At 44.9% G+C, this 19,919-nt stretch overlaps 1 protein-coding gene across 1 annotated transcript in view; it reads left to right on the top strand.

The window, feature by feature from the left end:
- LRRK1 (leucine rich repeat kinase 1) overlaps positions 1-19,919 on the top strand; it is a 73,029-nt gene that overhangs the window by 22,407 nt on the left and 30,703 nt on the right. Inside the window, exons 5-16 of the mRNA XM_056499610.1 lie at positions 153-332; positions 942-1,090; positions 5,761-5,987; positions 6,488-6,615; positions 6,754-6,917; positions 7,661-7,798; positions 11,362-11,474; positions 12,586-12,662; positions 15,919-16,048; positions 16,583-16,695; positions 17,514-17,728; positions 19,697-19,861. Of these exons, the coding sequence (XP_056355585.1) occupies positions 153-332; positions 942-1,090; positions 5,761-5,987; positions 6,488-6,615; positions 6,754-6,917; positions 7,661-7,798; positions 11,362-11,474; positions 12,586-12,662; positions 15,919-16,048; positions 16,583-16,695; positions 17,514-17,728; positions 19,697-19,861 (1,799 nt within the window). The remainder of the gene's footprint in view (positions 1-152; positions 333-941; positions 1,091-5,760; positions 5,988-6,487; positions 6,616-6,753; positions 6,918-7,660; positions 7,799-11,361; positions 11,475-12,585; positions 12,663-15,918; positions 16,049-16,582; positions 16,696-17,513; positions 17,729-19,696; positions 19,862-19,919) is intronic.

The following is a 19,919-nucleotide window of genomic DNA, read 5'->3' on the forward strand; positions in this document are numbered from 1 at the left end:
TCTGACACACTTTTGCAGTGTAACCTGTTCCTTTAGTCCTCAGGAGCTTCACCCTGTCCCAAGCCCCTTTGCACAGCCATTCCCTGTGGGTATTCCTCGCACATCACATCCTGGTGGCACCAACTAAGTCACATTTTGTATGTTTTTGGTAGGTCCTAATACTTGCCAGCAGCTGCTGAACTGGATGCTGGCCATAGCCTGCCAGCAGGGCCACTTGGACATTGTCAAGCTCCTGATCCGTGCCTACAGTGCTGACCCAGAGAGCTGTGCAGTCAGGAAGAACGAATTCCCCGTGCTCATCCGCCTGCCCCTCTATGCTGCTATAAAGGCAGGTGGGTATTTGCATGCTCCCACATCTTGCCCCTTTTCTGCCAGCTCTTCAAAGGATGGGCTCAGCTGTTCACACACAGGGTGGTGTGTCCATAGCTTGTCTGGAGTTGGATTTCCAGCAGGATGAATGAAAATGAAATTGGCCCTGAATCTTTCGACTCAGCCAAATTGGAGTCAGGGCCTTGTGAAGTTAGATTACTGTAAATACTGAGGCTGAACTTTCCTCTATAAACTCCTAGGGAAAAGACCCTTAAAAACCAGAATCCTTGCAAGTAAAAGCGTTATTGTTATGGACACTCTGGCACACATGCTTGATTTAGACTGAATAATTTACACTTCAAAGCACAGCTGTGTGTATAGTATAATAAGATGGGAAAAAAGAGAAAAAAGAAAGAGCCTGGGCCAGCACTTTTACACAGTGTCTTTGCTGTCTCAGTTTAACCAAACTGAGTCCTGCCACTGGAGGAAACAGCCTTTACACAGTTCAGTTTCCTTTTTGAACACCCCCACAGTTTTTTTCAGAAGTGGTTATTTCCCAGGATTTCTGTTCAGCTTCTTGCTGGTTCATTTACATGAGGTGAAGGGAGCAAACAATCTGCTTTTCTCCAAAGGGAATGAAGATGTAGCTGTGTTTTTGTTGAGGAATGGAGCTTTCTTCTGTTCCTACATCCTGATGGACAGTCCTGAATCCAGCAAACACCTTCTGAGGAAGTATTTCATTGAGACAACCCCACTACCAGGTAGTGCTCCAGCAAAAACAGTAAGTAACCATTTATCTGCCAGAGGAGATGTTATTTTAAAGGGGCATCACGTTAATATTTGATAATTGTCTTTGCATGCCATATGTCTATGCTGATTCTTCTCCTCAACTAAGAGCCTTGTGGTTTGCTGCCCTTTTAGAAAGCCATGCATGTGGCTTTGATGCTGAGTTACAGGGTGTAAAACATCAAGGCTTTGAATGTCATCACTGTGCAAGGCACAGCCATCTGTAGGGCCATTGAAACACCACTGTGTGAACCAGGGTGTGCTGGGGAGAGGAAACACCAACTTTGGGCTCAAAGTCTTCCAGAGAAGAGCTAGGCTGCTTCTAGCAAGATTTCCTCTGTGCCCCCAGGGTCATCACTTCCTTTAGGTTTGTGTTGTGTCCCCTGGTTGCAGGGGGGTGCCACAAGCTCTGTGGTGTCCCTGTGTGCTGGCATGGCACAGAGCTGAGCATGGGAACCCTTCTGTGCCAGACAGTTCAGGTAAAAACGGGCTTGAGTGGCTTTTTGTTAACAATGAACATGAGCTAAGCTATGATCTGCTGAGTATTTTCACTGCTTCAGATCCTCAGCAGTAAAAAAGTGTCTCACACTGGTATTGTTACTACTTTTTAGGGAAGCACACAGTATTTTGTATTATTTATACTATCTTCCAGCAATTTATTACCAGACATTTTTAATTTTTCCTCTCAACATGTAGATTAACCCACACTGAATAGGAGCATCAGATCCCTGAGCTTTCAATGCTTACAGTTTTCATCAGGTCACAAAAATTTTGCAGTGAAAAGATGTCCCTAATCAAATCAGTTGACTTGTCTGCTCAGCTTGTAGCATTGCAGCCTGTTGGTTCTGCTTTGGTGTTAAGTGAAAACAAGGAGAGGTTTTAGCAGCTTTACAAACTTCTCCATTCTCTGTTTTTCTGCCAGAATCCTCTCACTGGGCTCCTGTTGATACCCTGAGTGTTAGACCACATAAGTGAACTTGACTTCTTTAGGTTCAGTTAGTAGATTTAGAGCCCTCCTTGTGGTGCTTTTAATTTTGTTGACAGATAAACAAAAGGAATCTGAATTCTAAATGTGGATAAGAGTTGATAAAATCTCTTTCAGAAGAAAAAAAGAAATCCAACTGGATAATTCAGCTTGAATAAACTTGGAATAAATGTTTGAATCACAGGGAAGAGGTCTGTTTTCCATGTGAATTTGCTGGCAATATTTAACTTAGCTGCTGTAAAAATGACTCAGCTTAGCTGTTGTCACACCCTGAGTAAAGAAGAAGAGAGCAGTCTTCAAACATCAGCTAATTGCCAGAAGGGCCTGGTTTAAAAAGAAAAAAAAAAGAAAAAAAGCAGAGAAAAAACACAGAAACTTGACCTCGATTCTCCTAGTAGCTGTTTATTTTTAATATGTTTGCTTATTTAATGCTTTCTCTTTGAATTCATTTTGGCAGACTGGGACAGATTGGGGAGGATCTGTCCTAGTTTGTGTGCAGAGCTCAGATCTTTGGGAAGTGACACTCACACACCCTGATAACTTTTTGAAACACGACTTTGTGGCAGCTGCAGACAAACCGCCCCGGCACTCTCTCCTTGTCTCAGAGGGTTCATCCTGAGATGGATTTTGCACTGGGAGGAAGCTAAGCTGGACTGTGGGACATGTGTGGCAGCCAGCTGGATGTCAGAAATTTCTCCCCTTGGACAGGGAGGGCAAACCAAGCACTGATCATTTCAGAGTGAGCCCAGAACTTCAAAAGGGTTTGTCTCTTCTGTGCTATCTCTGAGTGGAAACACTTTAGCTCAGCTGAGCACCAATCGATTTCACAGTAGTGAATGCAGAGTTATGCATGAAATGTGCCTGAGAACTGCTTTTGGCTGCCACTCCTTCCAGACAGACCTTGCACTGAGCAGAGCTGCCCTTTCTCAGGCAAGAGGAGTTACATCTCATTTTTCTAATATCTGCTTCTCCTTTTTTTGTTCTTTCCTGGCATAATATTATACCCTCAGCAAGCCACTGTTTTGCTCAAGAGAGGAAGTGGTCCATTTTTATAGGAACAGGTAACAAATGCCAAAGAGAGCCTTTGCAGTGAAGTGGCTGGACACAGATTGCAAACTTCAATAGATGTAGTCAGCAAGGAGATAAATGTGACTTTCCACTGTGTACAGTGTGAGATATATTTAATTTTTCCATTACAGGCCAGAGAAGAACTTTGTCTGCTGTATTTTCCCTAGGAAATAATTTACCAATAATTTTATATTCAAGCATACAAATGTATGTGTGCGTGTGTGGGATCCTCTTCTCATTTCTTTATCCTGGTAATCTCACTTACATCACCATCAGCACAGAGCTCTGCAGCAGTCCCACACAACACTCAGAGCAGGGTTGTTGATGGAGGGAGCAGATCCCTGTCCTCAGATTATCCCATCTGCAGCAGGAGCGAGGTTCTGATGGAGCACATCACGTCATTTAGGAGAAATGCACAACAGCCTTTCTTAATCACCTTACCAGACAGCCTCAGATTTAAGTAAATATTTTTCATATTTATAGTTGATCCTTTGCCCAAGAGCAGTGGGGTTTCTTGCTGCTGCACAATTTCCAGTCCTTTGCCTCAGTGCATCCCCTGACATTGCTGCAGTAGATGATTTCAATTTAGTCTTCAGGGCTTGTATTGAGAAATTCTTCCTTTGGCAGGAGAGGGGTGTCTGCAGAGGTTTTCCTTGGCCTTCTGAAGAGCAGTGAGCTGCCTGCAGTCACCCTTGAGCTAACATCCTCTGAACTCTGTCCCTGGTTTAGCACAGTGTTCACCACCAGCCCCAAACAGAGAAGGGTTGGGCTGAGCCCTGAGCTCTGCGAGTTTGGCATCACAGACCTTTGGCATCAGAGGAACAGCTTTTCTGGGAAAACAGTGGAGATGATTAAGTATGAATTGGAGACTAAGTCCCCTCTCTTTGTGGCATTGCTGTCAGGATTTCTTTCACTTCATTAACATTTTCACTGCAGAGTCCTGAGCCAACCAAACCCCTGAGGTAACTCCACTGATACCAGGTTACTGGTACCAGCTGAATTTGGCCCACTGTCTCTAAGTCAGATAGAGGAGTTTGGCTGGTCCTCCACTTTGCAAAGACACTGCCAGTCCTTGTTTCTGGATGAGGAGGAGGGTACTGATTGCTGGGATTCAAAAAGCTGCCTTGGATACAGGACACCAACCCACACAGCACTAATAGCAGGTGCTGGATTTCACAATCTTGTCTGTGGTTTGAGAAATCATTATCTGCATTCTACAGGTATCTCCTTATCACTTTAAATACCCTGAGGCCATGCCTCTGCATTTTTGAGGGAAATGATACAGCAATCTAAATGCCAGGTAGAGATGGGTTATCAGTCTGCAAAGAGCAGCACAGACACAAGGTCCTGCTTGCACCCCCTAAAAGAAGGCTCTAATAATAATAATACAACTGCACTGATTGGTGTACTCAAGGACAAGTACTTTTTTCCTAAGTCATGGGATTTTTTTACATGTTACAGGAGGGAGAAAAGTTCAGAAAACTGCATACTGTATTTAAAACAAGAGTTTCTAAGCAGGAAGCTGTTAAATATGTAGACATGGGAAATCTAGCAGTAAATCAGGGTATGTTTGGTGTGAGAGTGAAGGCTTTGCAGTGCAGCTCCCATTGGGTGCTGTGCACATTGCAATGGCAATGGAGACTCTGCTTAATTTGATTTCTTGTTGCTGCTGGCTTGCTGTGTTTTACAGGGGTGCCTTGTGGCATGGCAGTGGATGTAGCTTTAAACAAACAGCTGGAGTTCTCTGCCTTGGTTTCCCCAGTGGCACAATGGGCATAATATTTCCATTCATATTTGCAGGGCTGTCCTGAGGCATCACGAGTGAAGGTTTGAAAAGCACAGTGTCTACACTAAGCACAACTATTGTCAATATCTAAAAAGTGCATCTGTTTGTACTTACCCTTTGTTCCATTCTCCAAAACATTTGAACTGTCTGATCTACATGACCAGCCCTGAGTCTCAAATAAGCATTTGAGATAGGCCTTTGTTTCCCTTTACTTTCTCTCCCTTCCCCAAATACATTCCTTTTAATTCTAAATTTGGGGTTAAAAGTCCAAAGAGCCAAATACTGGGCATTGGAAAGCAAATTAAATTTGCTGCCAGGTTCTTGCTGCCTCCTGGTGGAGAATTTACAATCATTCCATTGTGGCTGGTTTTGGGATGAGTTATGGCAAAAACAACGAATTTATGAAAATGTTTTGGGAGTATAATTTTTAAAATGTGCATTTCAGGACAAGGATTGGAATGCAATGAGATGATCTTGAAAATGAAGCTTTGGGTTGCTTCCTTGCATTGATGACCACTATGTGTTCACACTTCCTTCTGTCCAATCTGGACCCTGGATAATATGGACGGGGGAAGAAGTCCAGGTCGTCTGCTTGAGCTTGCTCATGGTTTTTGGAGTGAAATCATGGAGCAGATACTGCAGGGGCTGCTGATATCCAGGCATGATTTCATCTCTGAGTCAGTTTAATTCTTAGAAGCAGATTGGAAAGTGAGCAAAATGTTTATGGCAGTGCTCTGCTCTGCAAGATTCCCAGTGGTGCAGTGCAGGCTGAGACCACCTGGGATTTCACTAATGTGATTTTCTCTTCTCTCTCTGACACATGCAGGCTTTGTGTGTGAACTGGTCAAACCTCAAACTGCCCTGGGTGGATCTAGACTGGCTGATCGATATCTCCTGTCAGATAACTGAGCTTGATCTCTCTGCCAACTGCCTGGTGTCCCTCCCATCCGTGATCCCGTGGGGGCTGATAAACCTGCGGAGGCTCAGCCTGGCTGACAATCAGCTGACAGAGCTGCCCAGTGTGCAGAGCTCTGATGAGATCATTTGTACAAGGTGAGAGCTCCACTCAGAGCTGAGCCTGCAGGGAGAGCGGGCTCAGCTGGGCTTGAGGGAGGCTGTGTCAGGGGAAGGCACATGGCAGGAGCTCCTGGCTCTGCTTGCTGTCTGCTGCAAGGTGTAACTTAGGGTTTGCCCCTCTGCATCCTCAGTGTTTCCAAGTTTGTTGCCAGGACAGTTGTGGGGACTTTATTCCTGTATTGTCTCATGTTGCCTCTGCTTTTCTCCAGCTCTGGTGAGCCCCATTCCTCTAAGCTGGCTCAGAGTGACATTTACTGGCTGATACCAATGATTTGATCTGCTGTCTATCCAGACCCCCTCTCTTCTCCCTGGAAGGGTTAATTTTCTAATTAGGGTTTTATGCTTTGCCTTGTGAGGCACATTTCAGCTGCTTTCATTCAGAACTGAAGCTGTCCTTCTAAAACAGATGTCTGTGGCAACAGGAGGCTTTGCTAGTGTTTTAGTGATCGCTGATTGAGAGTGTTCTGTACTCACAGGTTACTTGAGGTTGATGTATCCAGCAACAGGCTCTCCACTCTCCCTACTGGATTTCTACATCTTAAAAACCTTAAAAAACTCATCGCTTCCAAAAACTATATGGAGAAGTTATTTGACGAGGAAAACAGTACGTACAGTCCAGTGTTTGCCTTGCATTTCAAGGCTGGGCTGCAGGGAAGAACCCAAAAATGTTAAAATAATGGCTTAAGTGGCTTAAAAGCTCTTATGCTTTTATACCAAGGCCACAATGTTTCATGTTTTCCAGCAACTAATTGGATTGGTTTAAGGAAGCTGCAGGAGTTTGACGTCTCTGACAACAGGTTGGTGGAACTTCCAACGGTTTTTCTATACTGCTTCAAGTCCCTAAACATACTGAATGTTTCCAGAAATCAGCTGAAAGTGTTTCCAGATCCCTGGGCCTGCCCCCTGGTAAGTTGAACTGCTCTGACAAAGTCAGAGGCTGAAAAAGCTCTTGAAACAATAAAAATAAAAAAAAAAAAAATTAAAAAAAAAAAAAAAAAAAAATTGAATGTGATGCTTAAAAAGCTGTCAGATGCTTAAAAGGCTGCTTTGTAGGACTGCCCTGCCAAATTTGGTTTATGGGTTTCAGATTCAGTCTTTCTGAGGTTCCACCCTGTTCTCACCATGTTGATGGCATTGGTGGAAAAGTTTTAGCAATGTGTCTTACATGGATGTATTAATTTACTCTGTAGTTCCTCTGAGCAGAAGTATTGTTAAGATCATTTTACAAAACATCCAACTTTCACCAGAGGTAACTTTGCCCAAACCCATGGCAAACTAGGACATCTGTATCCACACCCATCATTATGACTTTATTCCTCATTTTTACAGGGACAGCAGGGGAACAGTATCCTTTGGGGAAGTGTTTGTTTGTGGTTGAAAAGCAAATGGGAGTGGGTGATTTTCAAAGTAATTTTTGGAATACTTTTTGCCCACCAAGGAATTTGACCAGCAGTTGAGTGCATCTCCTTAGTTGTCACTAAGGCACACCCTGTGTGCCTGCATGCCCAGTAATTTATCTAGATCAATATATCTTAAGAGACCACATAGAATTGATTTATTGAAGCTTTTGACATGTGACAGCTGATCTACCACATTTTTTAAAGAGGTGATTGCTACTCTGTAAATGTGAGGCTTTTTATGTTTTCCAGAAATGTTGTAAAGCATCTAGAAACTCACTGGAATTTCTACCTGATGCATTGACTGTGTTCTGGAAAAATCACCTGAGAGAAGTGGATTTTTCTGAGAATTCACTGAAAGAAGTTCCAGCAGGACTCTTCCAGCTTGAAGTAAGTATCATTTCTTCATAGTTCTCATACTATTTTTTCTAATACCAACTCAGACTTCAAACTGGCTGCCTGGTTAAGGTAGGAGGCCATGTGCTGGTTTGGATGGTGCAATTGCACAGAGCCCCTGAGCAGGCTGTCACCCCCTGAATCACCACATTCAGGCCCTTGTCCAGTGAGATGTATGTAATTTCTGACACAGGTCTTCTGAGAACTCTCTGGATGTCTGTGGTTTGCAGAATTTGGGAGCACAGTGTGGAAGACAAGCCCTGCATTGTAACTCCAAGCTTCAGCCATTGAAATATTGATGTACTCAAGTGCTCTCACAAATAGTTGTGTTTTTTCTTGAAAAAAAGTGTTGTGTAATTAGGAGTAATCTTTCTATGCTGAAAATAGAATGTTTGAATGCCCTAAACAGTGCTGCTTGGGACCTCTGTAATCTTAAAGGTTGTAGATTAAATAATTCTTTCCTGTGAACACCACAGATCCATGGGTTTATGTCAAAATTCTTCAGAATTTCTGCTTTTACATGGTGTTGATGTGAAACCAAGCAGAACTTGGGGTTTCCTCCAAGCTTCCCTGCAGGATTGTGAAACTCAGGGTTGTGGAGAGAGAAACAGAGGAATCTGTGCAGAGGTTCCATGCTTTTCCCTGCTGGCCTCTGTGGGGAGGATGCAGAAGTGATGGTTCACATCCATGTCCAGTCCTGATCTCAGGATCTGCTGCAAAAGTGCCTTTTAGTTCTACTGGAACATGAGGGTTGAATTCCACCAGCTCTTTCCAGTGATCCCTGCACATTTGTTTGGCTCTCTGGTGGCTGTTTGTTTCCACTGGCATTTCTCCTGAAACAGAATGAATCCTATGGACTATTGTCTCCAAAACTTGGTTTTTCTGAATGCATTGAGAGCCATCCCAGGGAGTGGGAGCCACCATGGCAGATATTAAACACTAGGTGGTGCTTCCAGGGCACAATTCCTGAGTGCTGCTGCTCACAGGGTGCTGAGGGGTGCAAGGGCACCAGGGCAGGGGAGACCTCAGTGCAATCTTTGCTGATGTTTTCAAAGTTAGTGAGCCTTGGCTGCCCTAGATAATGCCACGTCTTATCTGTATCTCTTCAGAATTATATTCATAAATATCAAGTATTTTCAGTGCCCTGTGAGCCAGAGTGTGGTGAGCAAATAGAAAGTGAAAGCCTGGAGGAACCCTGGCTTGGGCCTTGATTGTAGAGTTTGTGTTGGTGAATAGGGCTGTGCTCATGCTCCTGCCCTCTCCAGAAGCAGATGTGGGAAGGGGCAGAAATGGCAAGCAATGTTTCCTACAGAAAATACATTATTTTTATGTAGGAAGAGCAGTGAACTGTATTCTCCCTGGGAAAAGCAGACAGCAGAGGAGGTCTGTGACATGAAAGCACATGTCATGGGACAGTCATTTGTCACTGTTGCTGCAGTGTATTTTCTCACTGGCCTTTGCATGGTTTGCAGAGGAATCTCAAGACTGGGACCTGCTCAGTCCTTAATAACATGTGGGCTCCAGAAATGTGGTGTTTAGAGAAACAGAAACCTCCTCAGCTTTCCCAGCTGCTGCCTTCTAAAGGAACAACCAAGCCATGTCTTAGTTCTCTAGGCTAGTTTTCTTCTCCTGAAGATACCCAACCCCCTCTGGGTGGAGCAATTCAGGTAAGACTCTGGTCAGCTTTTCCACATCATGACCTGACCAAGTCATCTTAATCTGGATGCTGCAGTTCCTACACTCAGGTGTCATTTCACACCTTTTTGCATGCTGTGGCAGCAGCTTTGAAGGAGGTTTGTCTGCCAGCGCCATTGTGTCTCTTCTGGAAGCCTCCATTCTCACACTGAAGGCACTAAAAATGGACAAATTAGAGAGAAGAGGCAAATTAAAAGGACTAGAGATCTTCAGAGTTTCAGTCATGAAGAACCACAGCCAGCTGAGTCACTGATTTCGCCCCCATGCACAGAACCCTGGAGAGAAGCTCCCTGGAGGGTGGCCTTGGTCAGTGTTTGGACCAGTGGGTTCAGTCAGTGACTGAAAAAGAACACCCCAGTTAGACCCCACAGAACACAGTTTGTGCTAATTCTGGGATGGGCAGCCTCCCTCTCCTCCTGCCCCCTGCCCAGGCTGTTTTGGGGAGAAGTCTGAGGCATTGTGCTTGCACAGCCCCATGCTGGCACTTGGAGAGAGCCCCACAGCAGCAGCCAAGTGCAGGCTGGGCCCTCCTTCCAGGGGAACACCAAGGATGGTAAAAGCATTGGCTGTCAGGATCCAGTTTGCAGTTTTTCAGTTTTCCCTTTCCTTCAGTGGCTCACTCTGTCTGCAGTTTTGTATTCCCTTCACCTTCCCCAAATCCTGCAAAGCCCAGTTTCCCTCTCCATCACTAGAGGGAGCATTTTGCATGATAATTCCCATTCCAGCCTCTGCTGGTTGTCCATCGCTTATGTCACATGGACACCTCATATTTTTCCAATCTAAAAAAGGGGAGGAAGGCCAACAAACTGGCTTTGTGAGACACTGTTAATCCTGCTTGATGAAAAGGGGCATAAACCTTTTATATTAACGTGGAGCACATAAAACATTTAACACACTTGATGCTGGAGTCTTTGCTGGTAAAACATGATTTCCGTGGGGTATAATTCATTAATATTGCTGTGCTTCTGGCAGGAGATAATTCAGCTGACATTCTGCTTTATCTCAGTTTTTCATGGGGGGGAACGTGCTGGATAAACCTGGTTGGAAACTCTACAGACAACACTGGTTTTCAGTGGAAAATTGGATTTTCAGCCAAATGAAAATGATCGTTTGAGCCTCAGCATTATTAAGGGCAGATGGAAGAGCATAAACTTTACAAATCTGAATGGGAACTGCATTTTATTTTCTTTTATATTTCAGTTAAAAAGGAGATCTTATGTTTAACTTGGTATTTCCAGCTGAGTCCTATCTGTGTGGTGTTAACTGTATGGTATCAATCATCTTCACTTGTTTTTAAAATTCCTGTCTCTGCTGAGAGGGGAAAGAAAAATGAGATGTGTAACTTGTATAAATCTTGGAAAGTGAATATAAATCCTGTCAATTTTAATAGAGATGTCATAAAAAAAAGCAATCAGAACTTTTCCTTTTGTGAAGGGGTTCATGTTTTGCACCTTGATTTTGTGCATGTGCCACAGGTGTAAGCCCACTCTGACACCAGCTTGTACAGACTCGTTTATTACACATGTAAGTAATCCATACGTGGCATCATGTGTTGGTAAATCAGGCTGTTCTTTTCCATTTGGAAAGGTTTCCTCACTAAAAAGTAAGATGTCCTCTGGCATGGGCTGTTTCCAAGTGCATCTGTCAGCAAGTGGAGCAATAATCTCCCTGGAGTGAGTGGTGCTGCTCCGTGCAGAACTTGCTGGGGACAGGGAGGAAATGTTTGCATGCTGGGCAGCACGGACAGGATGTTCTGATGAATAAGATGTACTTTCTTCGTGTTTCTGTTATTTAATAGCCATGCTTAAAAAGCTCTTTCTGTGTGTTTGGTGCTCTCTAACTCCAGGCTATTCCTCTCCTAGGCTTTGGTGTCCCTGAAGCTGCTGGGAAATCAGTTAGTTACGTTGCCTTCACAGGATAAGTGGAATTGCAAACAACTAAAGTCGCTGGATCTTTCAAAAAACCAGCTTGGGAAGTAAGTGTTCCTTTCAAGTTTTGGTTAAGAAAACAAAAGCTGAAGAAATAACAGCAAACCAAATCCTTCGTGTAGCACAAAGGATGTCAGGAGAGAATTAATCACCTGCATGGAAGGCATTGATACCCACATACCATGTCCCCAAGTATATTGTGTGTCTGTGACAGTGATGAATTATCCTTTGCTGATTCTTTGGGCATTTAGCACACTGTATCATTTATTAAATGGATAGATTATTGATAATGGCAGTTTAATTTCTGAGCATGTAGGAATTTCTTCAGCCCAGTGTGTGGTTCATCACTACAAATACAAGTTTGTGGGGAGCATATCTTAACCATAAACCATCTGGCTGGACTGCAGTTATTAGTTAGTGTGGGAGTATTGTTTTGGAAAAAATGAAAAGTCTTTGTTTTTTAAATGGAAGTATAACCAGCTGCAAGTTCATAGAGAAGATTTCCAACCTAAAGGATTCTGTCATTCTAAGACTGATGTTATTAAGATTGTCCAATAAAAGAGTGATGTTCTTCTGTTTAGAAATTCCAATAGGGATGTTTAACATAGAGAGTTAAAGGTCCTTTATCATTTCCAAAATTGCACTGAATTGTGTCATGCTGATATCCTCTCATTTGGGTGCCTGTCCAACACAGTTTTTGGAGTCCTCAGGAGTTTCTGTATCAGTTGCCAAAGACAAATTACCACTTTTTGGATGTCCCAGTGCATTTCCAGAGTCATTCTGGTGGGTCATCTTGTCCGGGACTCCCTGGGGAGGGCAGGGAGTGGCAGCAGCTCGGTTCTCCAGCACTTCTGGTGAAACTCCTTCAATTTGCTGTTTGACAGCCACTTAACCCTGACACCCATAGAGCTGGGGGTCAAGTGCTCCCGCCCTGGGAGCTGGGAGCAATGCCTTGAGGAGCTCTGTTGATTTGCTGGGAGAAAACCACTGGGCTGGATAAGTGTTGGTAGAGTCTGCTTGCACAGTGGGTTTCAATCCCATTTCTCCAGAGCAGGTGGCATCCTGTGAGAGCTGTGAGTGGGCTCAGGCTCTTCCCATATAGCTCAACAGCTTTCCAAGATCTTTTCCCCACGAGTCCCTGTTTTGTTTGGCCCACAGGAATGATGAGGGATTTAAAACGAAGAGGATCCCCTTTTTCACCACGAAGAACAGGGTGCGTGGTGGCCACGAGGCAGGTAAGGCACACAGCGAGTGCTGGCAATGCCAGGTGAGCTGGGAGGCAGCAGGAATCTGTAGTTTGGCTGGAGGAAAAGCAGAAATTCCTCTGCAATTTAAAGTGCAACTGCATTTCATTATGAGGAAATATGTGCAGATAAAACGTTTCTAAAGAAATTATCAGCTGGTTGGTACCACCAATATAGAAAGATGGTGTGAAACCTGTTTCTTTTGCTCTTTCATGAAGGTTATGCCTTTTAGCCAGAGTACTAAGTAGCATGCTGAAGGGAAATTAACCCATAATTATCCCTGTGGCTCTTAGGAATGTTTCTGTTGCTGACTTTTTAAATGGCACATTTTCCCCTGCCTGTGATTTGCACCCTCAGTGTGGGGCAGAGCTGATGACATGCACGTGAAATCCCAAAGAGAACAAAAGGATATCTGAAAATATTGCACTGCTTCCTGCTCTCTGTGGGATTCATCTGCATCTCTTTTGTTTGTTATTTTATTTTAAATCACTTGGGGAGTTTTCTCATTCTGGCTGCCTGCAGAATGCCTGGCTCTAAACATTCCTTGCCAGTCACAGAGTGGGATAGAGCCGGCGTCGTCCTGACGCACATCCGAGCAGCCTCGACTGCTCGTGGGAGGAAGAGGCCCTCCTGCAGCAGATCCTTCTCTCAGTTCCCCTGAAAACTCTGCCTGGGGTGAAATTGGTGAATGTACCATGTACAGCCGTAGCTGTAGGTTAGGGCTGGAATTCCTCACCTCCAGGTGTCTCTCCTGAGAGGCAGAGGCTCTACCTGGACCTCCGGGCAAGGCTGATCCTGCTTTCTTTTCCTGTCCATGGAAGTGGAGGCTGCTGTGCTGAGTAAGGTGTGTGTGTCCCCCGAGGGGAAAAGAGGTTGGTCTGTGCTGCTTCACAAGCAGGAAATGGAAATAGAAATGCTGTGACATTGTTGGAATATGGAACAGCTGGAAAAGGAGTCTGAACCTTGTGAATCTGGGGAGTCTGACATATCCTCAGAACTTTGCTGTGAATGCTGCAGCAGCATTTCCCAAAGGGGAGAGAAGGGCAGGAGCAGCAGGCAAAGGCAGCTCAAACCAGCTCCAAAAGGGAATTGCTGTCCTAATGGAAATCTCTACATGCTGCAAACCCAGCATAACCCCCTGCAGAAAGCAGGAGAGGATGGGCTCTGCATCAGTAACATCTGAACAGCCGTGGCACATTACACCCTGGTGCAATCTGGGGCTGCCTCAGGTAGCAGGGGGGCACAGAGTGGCCCACCTGGCCAGTGCCATGGGTGAGCAGCCACAGAGACAGAGCAAAGCCAGCTCATCCTTTTCTCTCTGTTCCTCTGCCAAGTATAGCTTGGTGAGAGGAGAGGATGTGGCCAAGAATTTAAACATGAAGAGAAAACAGAAGCTGGAGTACATCAGCTGCTCACAGAAGTCTCCTGGTGAGGTGGGGGTGGACAGGTTTTCATATGATTTACCAACAAAGCTGTTTACTTAAGTCTAGATTATTTAAAGAGAATAATTTATGGATTCTCACTATACTTGATTGATAAGTCTCAGAATAACTTCTTGCCCATGCATATGTGGTGTTGGTAGCACTTATTCATCCAAAAATACATTTTCAAGATGGGATTTGTTTCAATTTTTCTACAGTTCTTTAAAAGAAAATATAAGCTGAAGCCAGAGAAATCATAAATAACTCATGAATAAATAATTACAATTCATAAACACCTCGAGCTTGCTTCCAATATAGTACACTCCTTTCCACCTGGGACTCTTTGGTGAATTCAGAGTATTGCTGCTATTTTAGGAGTTTGCTCCTACGTGTCCAAGAGGAGCTAAATCTGTCTGTGCCTAGGTACCTACTGAAGAGCAACAATGCAAAGTTTAAGTCCAATGATGAGCCAGAAAGGAAGTGAATTGCATCCATGAATAAGCCTGCTGTTCTCCTAAAATAATCCCAAAGATGATTTTTTATTTGAAAACTCAAAGGCAGACTGTGACACTGCCCACACCAGACAGTCCTGTCACGTATATGAAACACCCCTGCAGACAGTGGGACTCTATCTTGCTCCTTTTCTGCTCACAGCTCAGGCTGGAAGTGCTGTTAATATTAGACCTGGGGAGTTTTCTCCTGAGAAAACCTCTTCCATTTTTTTTCCTCTTTTTTGACGAAATCTAATTACAGTTCCTCGTGTCTTCTCTGTAAAGGAAGAAGATCTTGGTGGAAGTGGAACTGTCCCATCCCTCAGGAAGGGAGAGTCTTGTATCTCAAGGAGATGCTTTGATTGACCATGGAGGCAGCAGATGGTGCTGGTTGTACTTTCCTAATCAGACTCCAAACCTGCCTAGTTTTCCTCCATTTCAGGATGCTCTTTGGTGGATAAATGTGACACTCTCAGTACAGCAACGCAATCCATGGCAGCTTTTTGTGCTGCTATCCCAGGAGCCATTTCTGGAGTGAAATGATGCTCTTTGGACCTTGCAGAGCTTCCCTTTGTTTGAACCTCTCTAGCAGCTACAACTCAGCCATGCAGTTGATGCTCTTACTGCTTGGGTTGCTCCCAAAACACACAAGATGCTCCTCGGGCATGGAGGAAGTTCCCTGAGTCCTTCTGTCTAAAACAGAACAAAGGAGCAAACACCAGCATGTTTTAGAGACAGCATAGGTCGGTCTATCAGCTGCAGTTTGGGTTTTCTTCTCTGTTGTTCCTGACTGATCCACCATAAATTACTATGGGATGCAATGTGGGGGCCTGACCATAAATTCTGACTGGCTTCTGGCTTTTCTCAGGTAATATGGAAAAAACATGTTGAGAACCAACTGTGCCTGTGTGTGCCTTTTCAGTGCCATGTTAAGAACCAGTTGTGCCCATGGGATGCTCTCTCAGTGCCAGCTGTTAGGCTGCAATAGAGGCAATTCCCAAGATATTACCATGTATTCAACAGCAGCAGACAAGGTGCCACTCATCCCCTGAGCTGTTTTGGCAGGCTTGGAGTTCCTCCCTCAGCACCCCATAAGTCCTGGGCGCTGTCACCTTCCAACACTCTGACTTCAGGGCATTGAGATGTGAACATTGGTGTTTGATTGTCACTGAAGACCATTTGCTTTTCTGCTCTTGCTTGGTGGTGGCCCCTGCCAATGGGCATGACCTCATGTCCTGCCTGCAAAGTTCAGGTGAAGCTCTTGGTTCAGAGCCTTGATGCCTGTTTTGTTGTTTCTTTTTTTAAAGGTGCAACTTGTTTCCTGTCTCGTTCCAGGTCCTTTTTTGGAGTTTCCAGCATTTCTGAGTGATTCTCTGGAGGTTCTTTATCTGAACGACAATCAGCTGGACTCTGTCCCTCAGTCCGTTTGCCTCCTGAAAGGTTTAACAGAGCTTTATTTAGGAAAGTAAGTCCATGCCCTGGAAAAGCTTTGCAGTGTTATTTCCATGTTGTTTTAGTGACCAGTCTTCTGTGGAGCCCCACCCCAGATGTCCAGTGCTTTTGAAGTCAGAAAGCTGGAAATAGTCAGCCCCTTGTTAGAGCTGTGCCCATGGTTTGCTTTAGATAAGGAGGAGGCTGGTCTTTTGAATTAGGGAAGATGATCTAATGCTTTGAAAACAGGCCTGGGAATCTAATGTGCCTTTAGTTCATTCTGGCTTTTTGCTGTCAGTTTCTGTAGTGTTACATTCAATAACTCATCATTTTTGCCTTTATTTCCTCAACTATCCAGCAAAGATGATTTCATTTGTCAGCCTCAGAGGATAAATGGAGGTTATAGATCACTTTTAGGATGGAAATTGCTATTAAAGTGCTGAGTAGTCTTATTAAAATGTTAATGGAAGATTTCTGCAAGGATAGAATAGCGTAATCTGAGAGTCCATGAGAGCAGCTACTTGCACACAAAGCCTGGTTGTTGGTAGATTTATTTGTTTTTGTACAGTAACCCTGGTATCCGAGAGCTTCCTCCAGAACTTGGACAGCTGGCTAATCTCTGGCAGCTGGATATCGAGGAACTAAATATCAGTAACGTTCCTGCAGAGATCAGAAAAGAGGGTAAGGCTGATGCTGTGTATTCTTTATTAAATGGACTGAACATGCAAAAAAATCTCTTCCTTTTATAATGGTCAAGAGCAGGAGCAGACCGTGAATGCCTGAGCCCTCCTTGGGGTTAACTGTAATTGCACAGGGAAACCTCCTACCCGTATTTACAAATTTGATAATCAGTGCTAAGCTCCGGCTGTAATGATCAATTTAAGACAGATCACGGTTTGGAATGATGACTTATAAATGCAGCATTTCATTTGCAGTATGCATAAATTCCATGGCTTGCTTCCTGAATGTGGATATTTTAGGATATTTAGATGGTCTCTCTAAAGACTGAAGTGTTTAGGATCAGCAGTCACAGTTCCATTGAAGTGACTTTATTGTGAGCTGCTGGGTTTTTGGATCTATTACAATTCTGTCTTTTTTTTTTTTTTCTGTGCATTTTAATCAGAAAATCCTGTGGGAACAAAGTTACTAGGAATTACTCCTGTTCCAGCAGTATAATGTTGAAACCTCAATCTAACTTTAACTGGAAACATAAAAGTAAAGGGAAAACCTGAGTATTTTCCAATAGTAAATTAGTATTTTATGTTTCCTTTCAGCTTTTGAAGCGTAGGAGCCCCAGCATTTGTTTCTCCTTACAGTGCTCCATTGTGGAGCCTGCGAGCAGTGACCTCTTCCCGGGGTCTCTGTCTCAGGTTTGTCCACTGGAGGTTTCTGTGTTTATTCTCAGGGGAAGCAGGAGCTGAGCTGGTGTGCTCAGCCCTGGGGTGTGTGCTGTCCCTGTCCCTGGGGTTGGAGCCATGCCCAGCCCTTCTGTCCCGCAGGTCCCAAGACGGTGCTGGCGTACCTGCGAGCGCAGCTGCGGCGCGCCGAGAAGTGCAAGCTGATGAAGATGATCGTCATCGGCCCCCCCCGGCAGGGCAAGTCCACGCTGGTGGAGATCCTGCAGACGGGCAAGGTGCCCCAGGTGATGCACAGCGATGCCACCATCCGCACCACCAAGTGGGAGCTCCCCAAGCCCGTGGGGCACAAGGCAAAGGTGAAGTGTGGGCAGAGATCTGCAGGCCTGGTGGGATGGGGGAGCCCTGCAGGGTCCATTTGGGCTGCAATTGTCCTTTTGCAAAGAGCAGCTTCCATTTCCTCACAAGTGACGTGGTTTTAGACCCATTGCAATTCTGTTTCATTTCCAGTTGGTACTGGAGAGCAGTTCTATTTTCCTGACTAACTGTGTTCTAAAGAGAGCTGTTTGTTGGCTGGGCTGAAATTCTGGCTCTCCCACCTCGAGTGGACATTAATTTTGAGAGAGTGTTTTAAATCAGCTTCTCTGCAGCAGATTGTCCTTTCATCTGGGACACCAGTACCTAAAGCTGAGCTTCCTTGATATCAGAATTGTCCTAGGTGGGGAATGTTGGTGGAAGGTGTGATCCAGGGATGTCTAAGGCATATCTCAAACACCCAGATCTCAGATGGCTGATTCATGGAGTGTGGCTTACTGAATTCATTTGGAGAGCGCTGATTTAATCCAAACATTTGTAGGTGGCCCTGTCCACTGCCTGCCCAGGGATTTGAGCATGCAGAATTGGTCCTGAGGTCTTGTCAGAGCTGAGTGGTGCAAACACATCACTGCCCCTTCCCAGATGAGAGCCATGACCACCAGACTGTTTTGGAAAGGGGAAAGGAGCCTGCTGAGTTCAGCTGTTCCACAGCAAAGAGTGCCAGGCCAGAGACAGAAAGAAAAGAGCAAAATAGGCTGACTCCTTGAAGGGTAGACTTTGATGGGAGAGGGGATTTGTGCATTTTGTGTTGAAGAGCAATTGAATAAAATAAAAGTGTAGACAGCACCAGAGACCTGGAGTGGGATCAAGACACTGAACGGGCTTTTATCCCTATCTCTGAGTCTGTCTGTCCACACACACACACTCACAGCTGAGGGTCTGTTGGATGAACAAAGCAGTCCTTGTGCTGGTTAGGGCTTGGTTTCAACAATATGGAAGTTCTTCCAGCTGTTTTTGGGAGACTTCACACGGATTGCACAGAATCACAGCCCTGCTGAGATACTGAGCTCCTGGCTGAACTCTCATAGGGTAACTTCCACGTGGGATCAGTCAGTACCTGGACCCAGCCCCCTAAACAGAGCCCACTGGGTGTTATGTGATGCTCTGAGGATGGTGGCTGGAGAAGGGTTTGGTTTTGTGTTCAGTCTCGGGGTTTTTGACTCCCCAGGGCCAAAGTGATTTAGGGACAGAGCTTTTCAGGTATGCAGGTACTTCCTGCTACAACTGGGAGCCTGAATGCCATTGAAGCAGAGAGCTATGCTCCCTTTTAGCGCTGTCATGGGGCTGCACAGAGGAATGGATGCAGGAATACTGGGAAGAGAGCCAGAGCTGGAGAGGCCTCCATTTAAGCATTCCCCCAGAAATCAGTGAGTCTGATTCACAGCAACTGTGATTCTGGCCCATCTCTGGCATGGTACAGACGTCAGAAGCCTGGGAGCAGCATGTGGGAGGTGTTTATGGAAGGCTTGAGAAGCTTCCCATCTCCTGAGCATCTCCCTTCTGCTTGGCTCAGCTCAGTCTGAGCTCAGTGGAAGTGATTTCAGCAGGGGTTTCCTGCTCCCCATAGCAGTGGCAGATAAGCAGCTTCAGTGGTCTTGTCAAGTGTGGCCCAGGCAAGGATGGAACAGTTTCTATTGCAGATGCAGTGAAATTCAGGGCTCAGAATGAGACCCTTGTTTGTACTGGAGAATCCACAGCATTAACTGGAGTTTTACCAGCATCAAGGGCACCTCTATCGTTTTAGCAGCAAGTAATTAGTCTTGATTTCCTGTGGGGAAGTAGTAGCCATGCTTAACAATTGCTTGTTGATTTATCTTTCCTGGAGGCACAATTAGGACATTGAGCCCCTTCTTGTGTCATACATTATGCAGGCGTAGGTTTATACTTCAGCTATTATCTCCCAGTGATTTACTGCCACGGTTTGATTTGAACACTTCTCTTTGTCTAAGTAGGTTGATTCAGTGGAGTTCAATGTCTGGGATATCGGAGGCCCAGCGAGCATGTCTACAGTCAATCAGTGTTTCTTCACAGACAAAGCATTGTACATAGTGGTCTGGAACTTGGCACTGGGGGAAGAAGCTGTGGCAAACTTACAGTTCTGGTTGCTGAACATTGAGGTAAGAAGTCACTGGTGGGCTCTGGGATATCTATTTATCAAGTAGCAGCTCAGCACGC

This window comes from Oenanthe melanoleuca, chromosome 10 (genome assembly GCF_029582105.1).
Source record: "Oenanthe melanoleuca isolate GR-GAL-2019-014 chromosome 10, OMel1.0, whole genome shotgun sequence".
NCBI lineage: Eukaryota > Metazoa > Chordata > Aves > Passeriformes > Muscicapidae > Oenanthe > Oenanthe melanoleuca.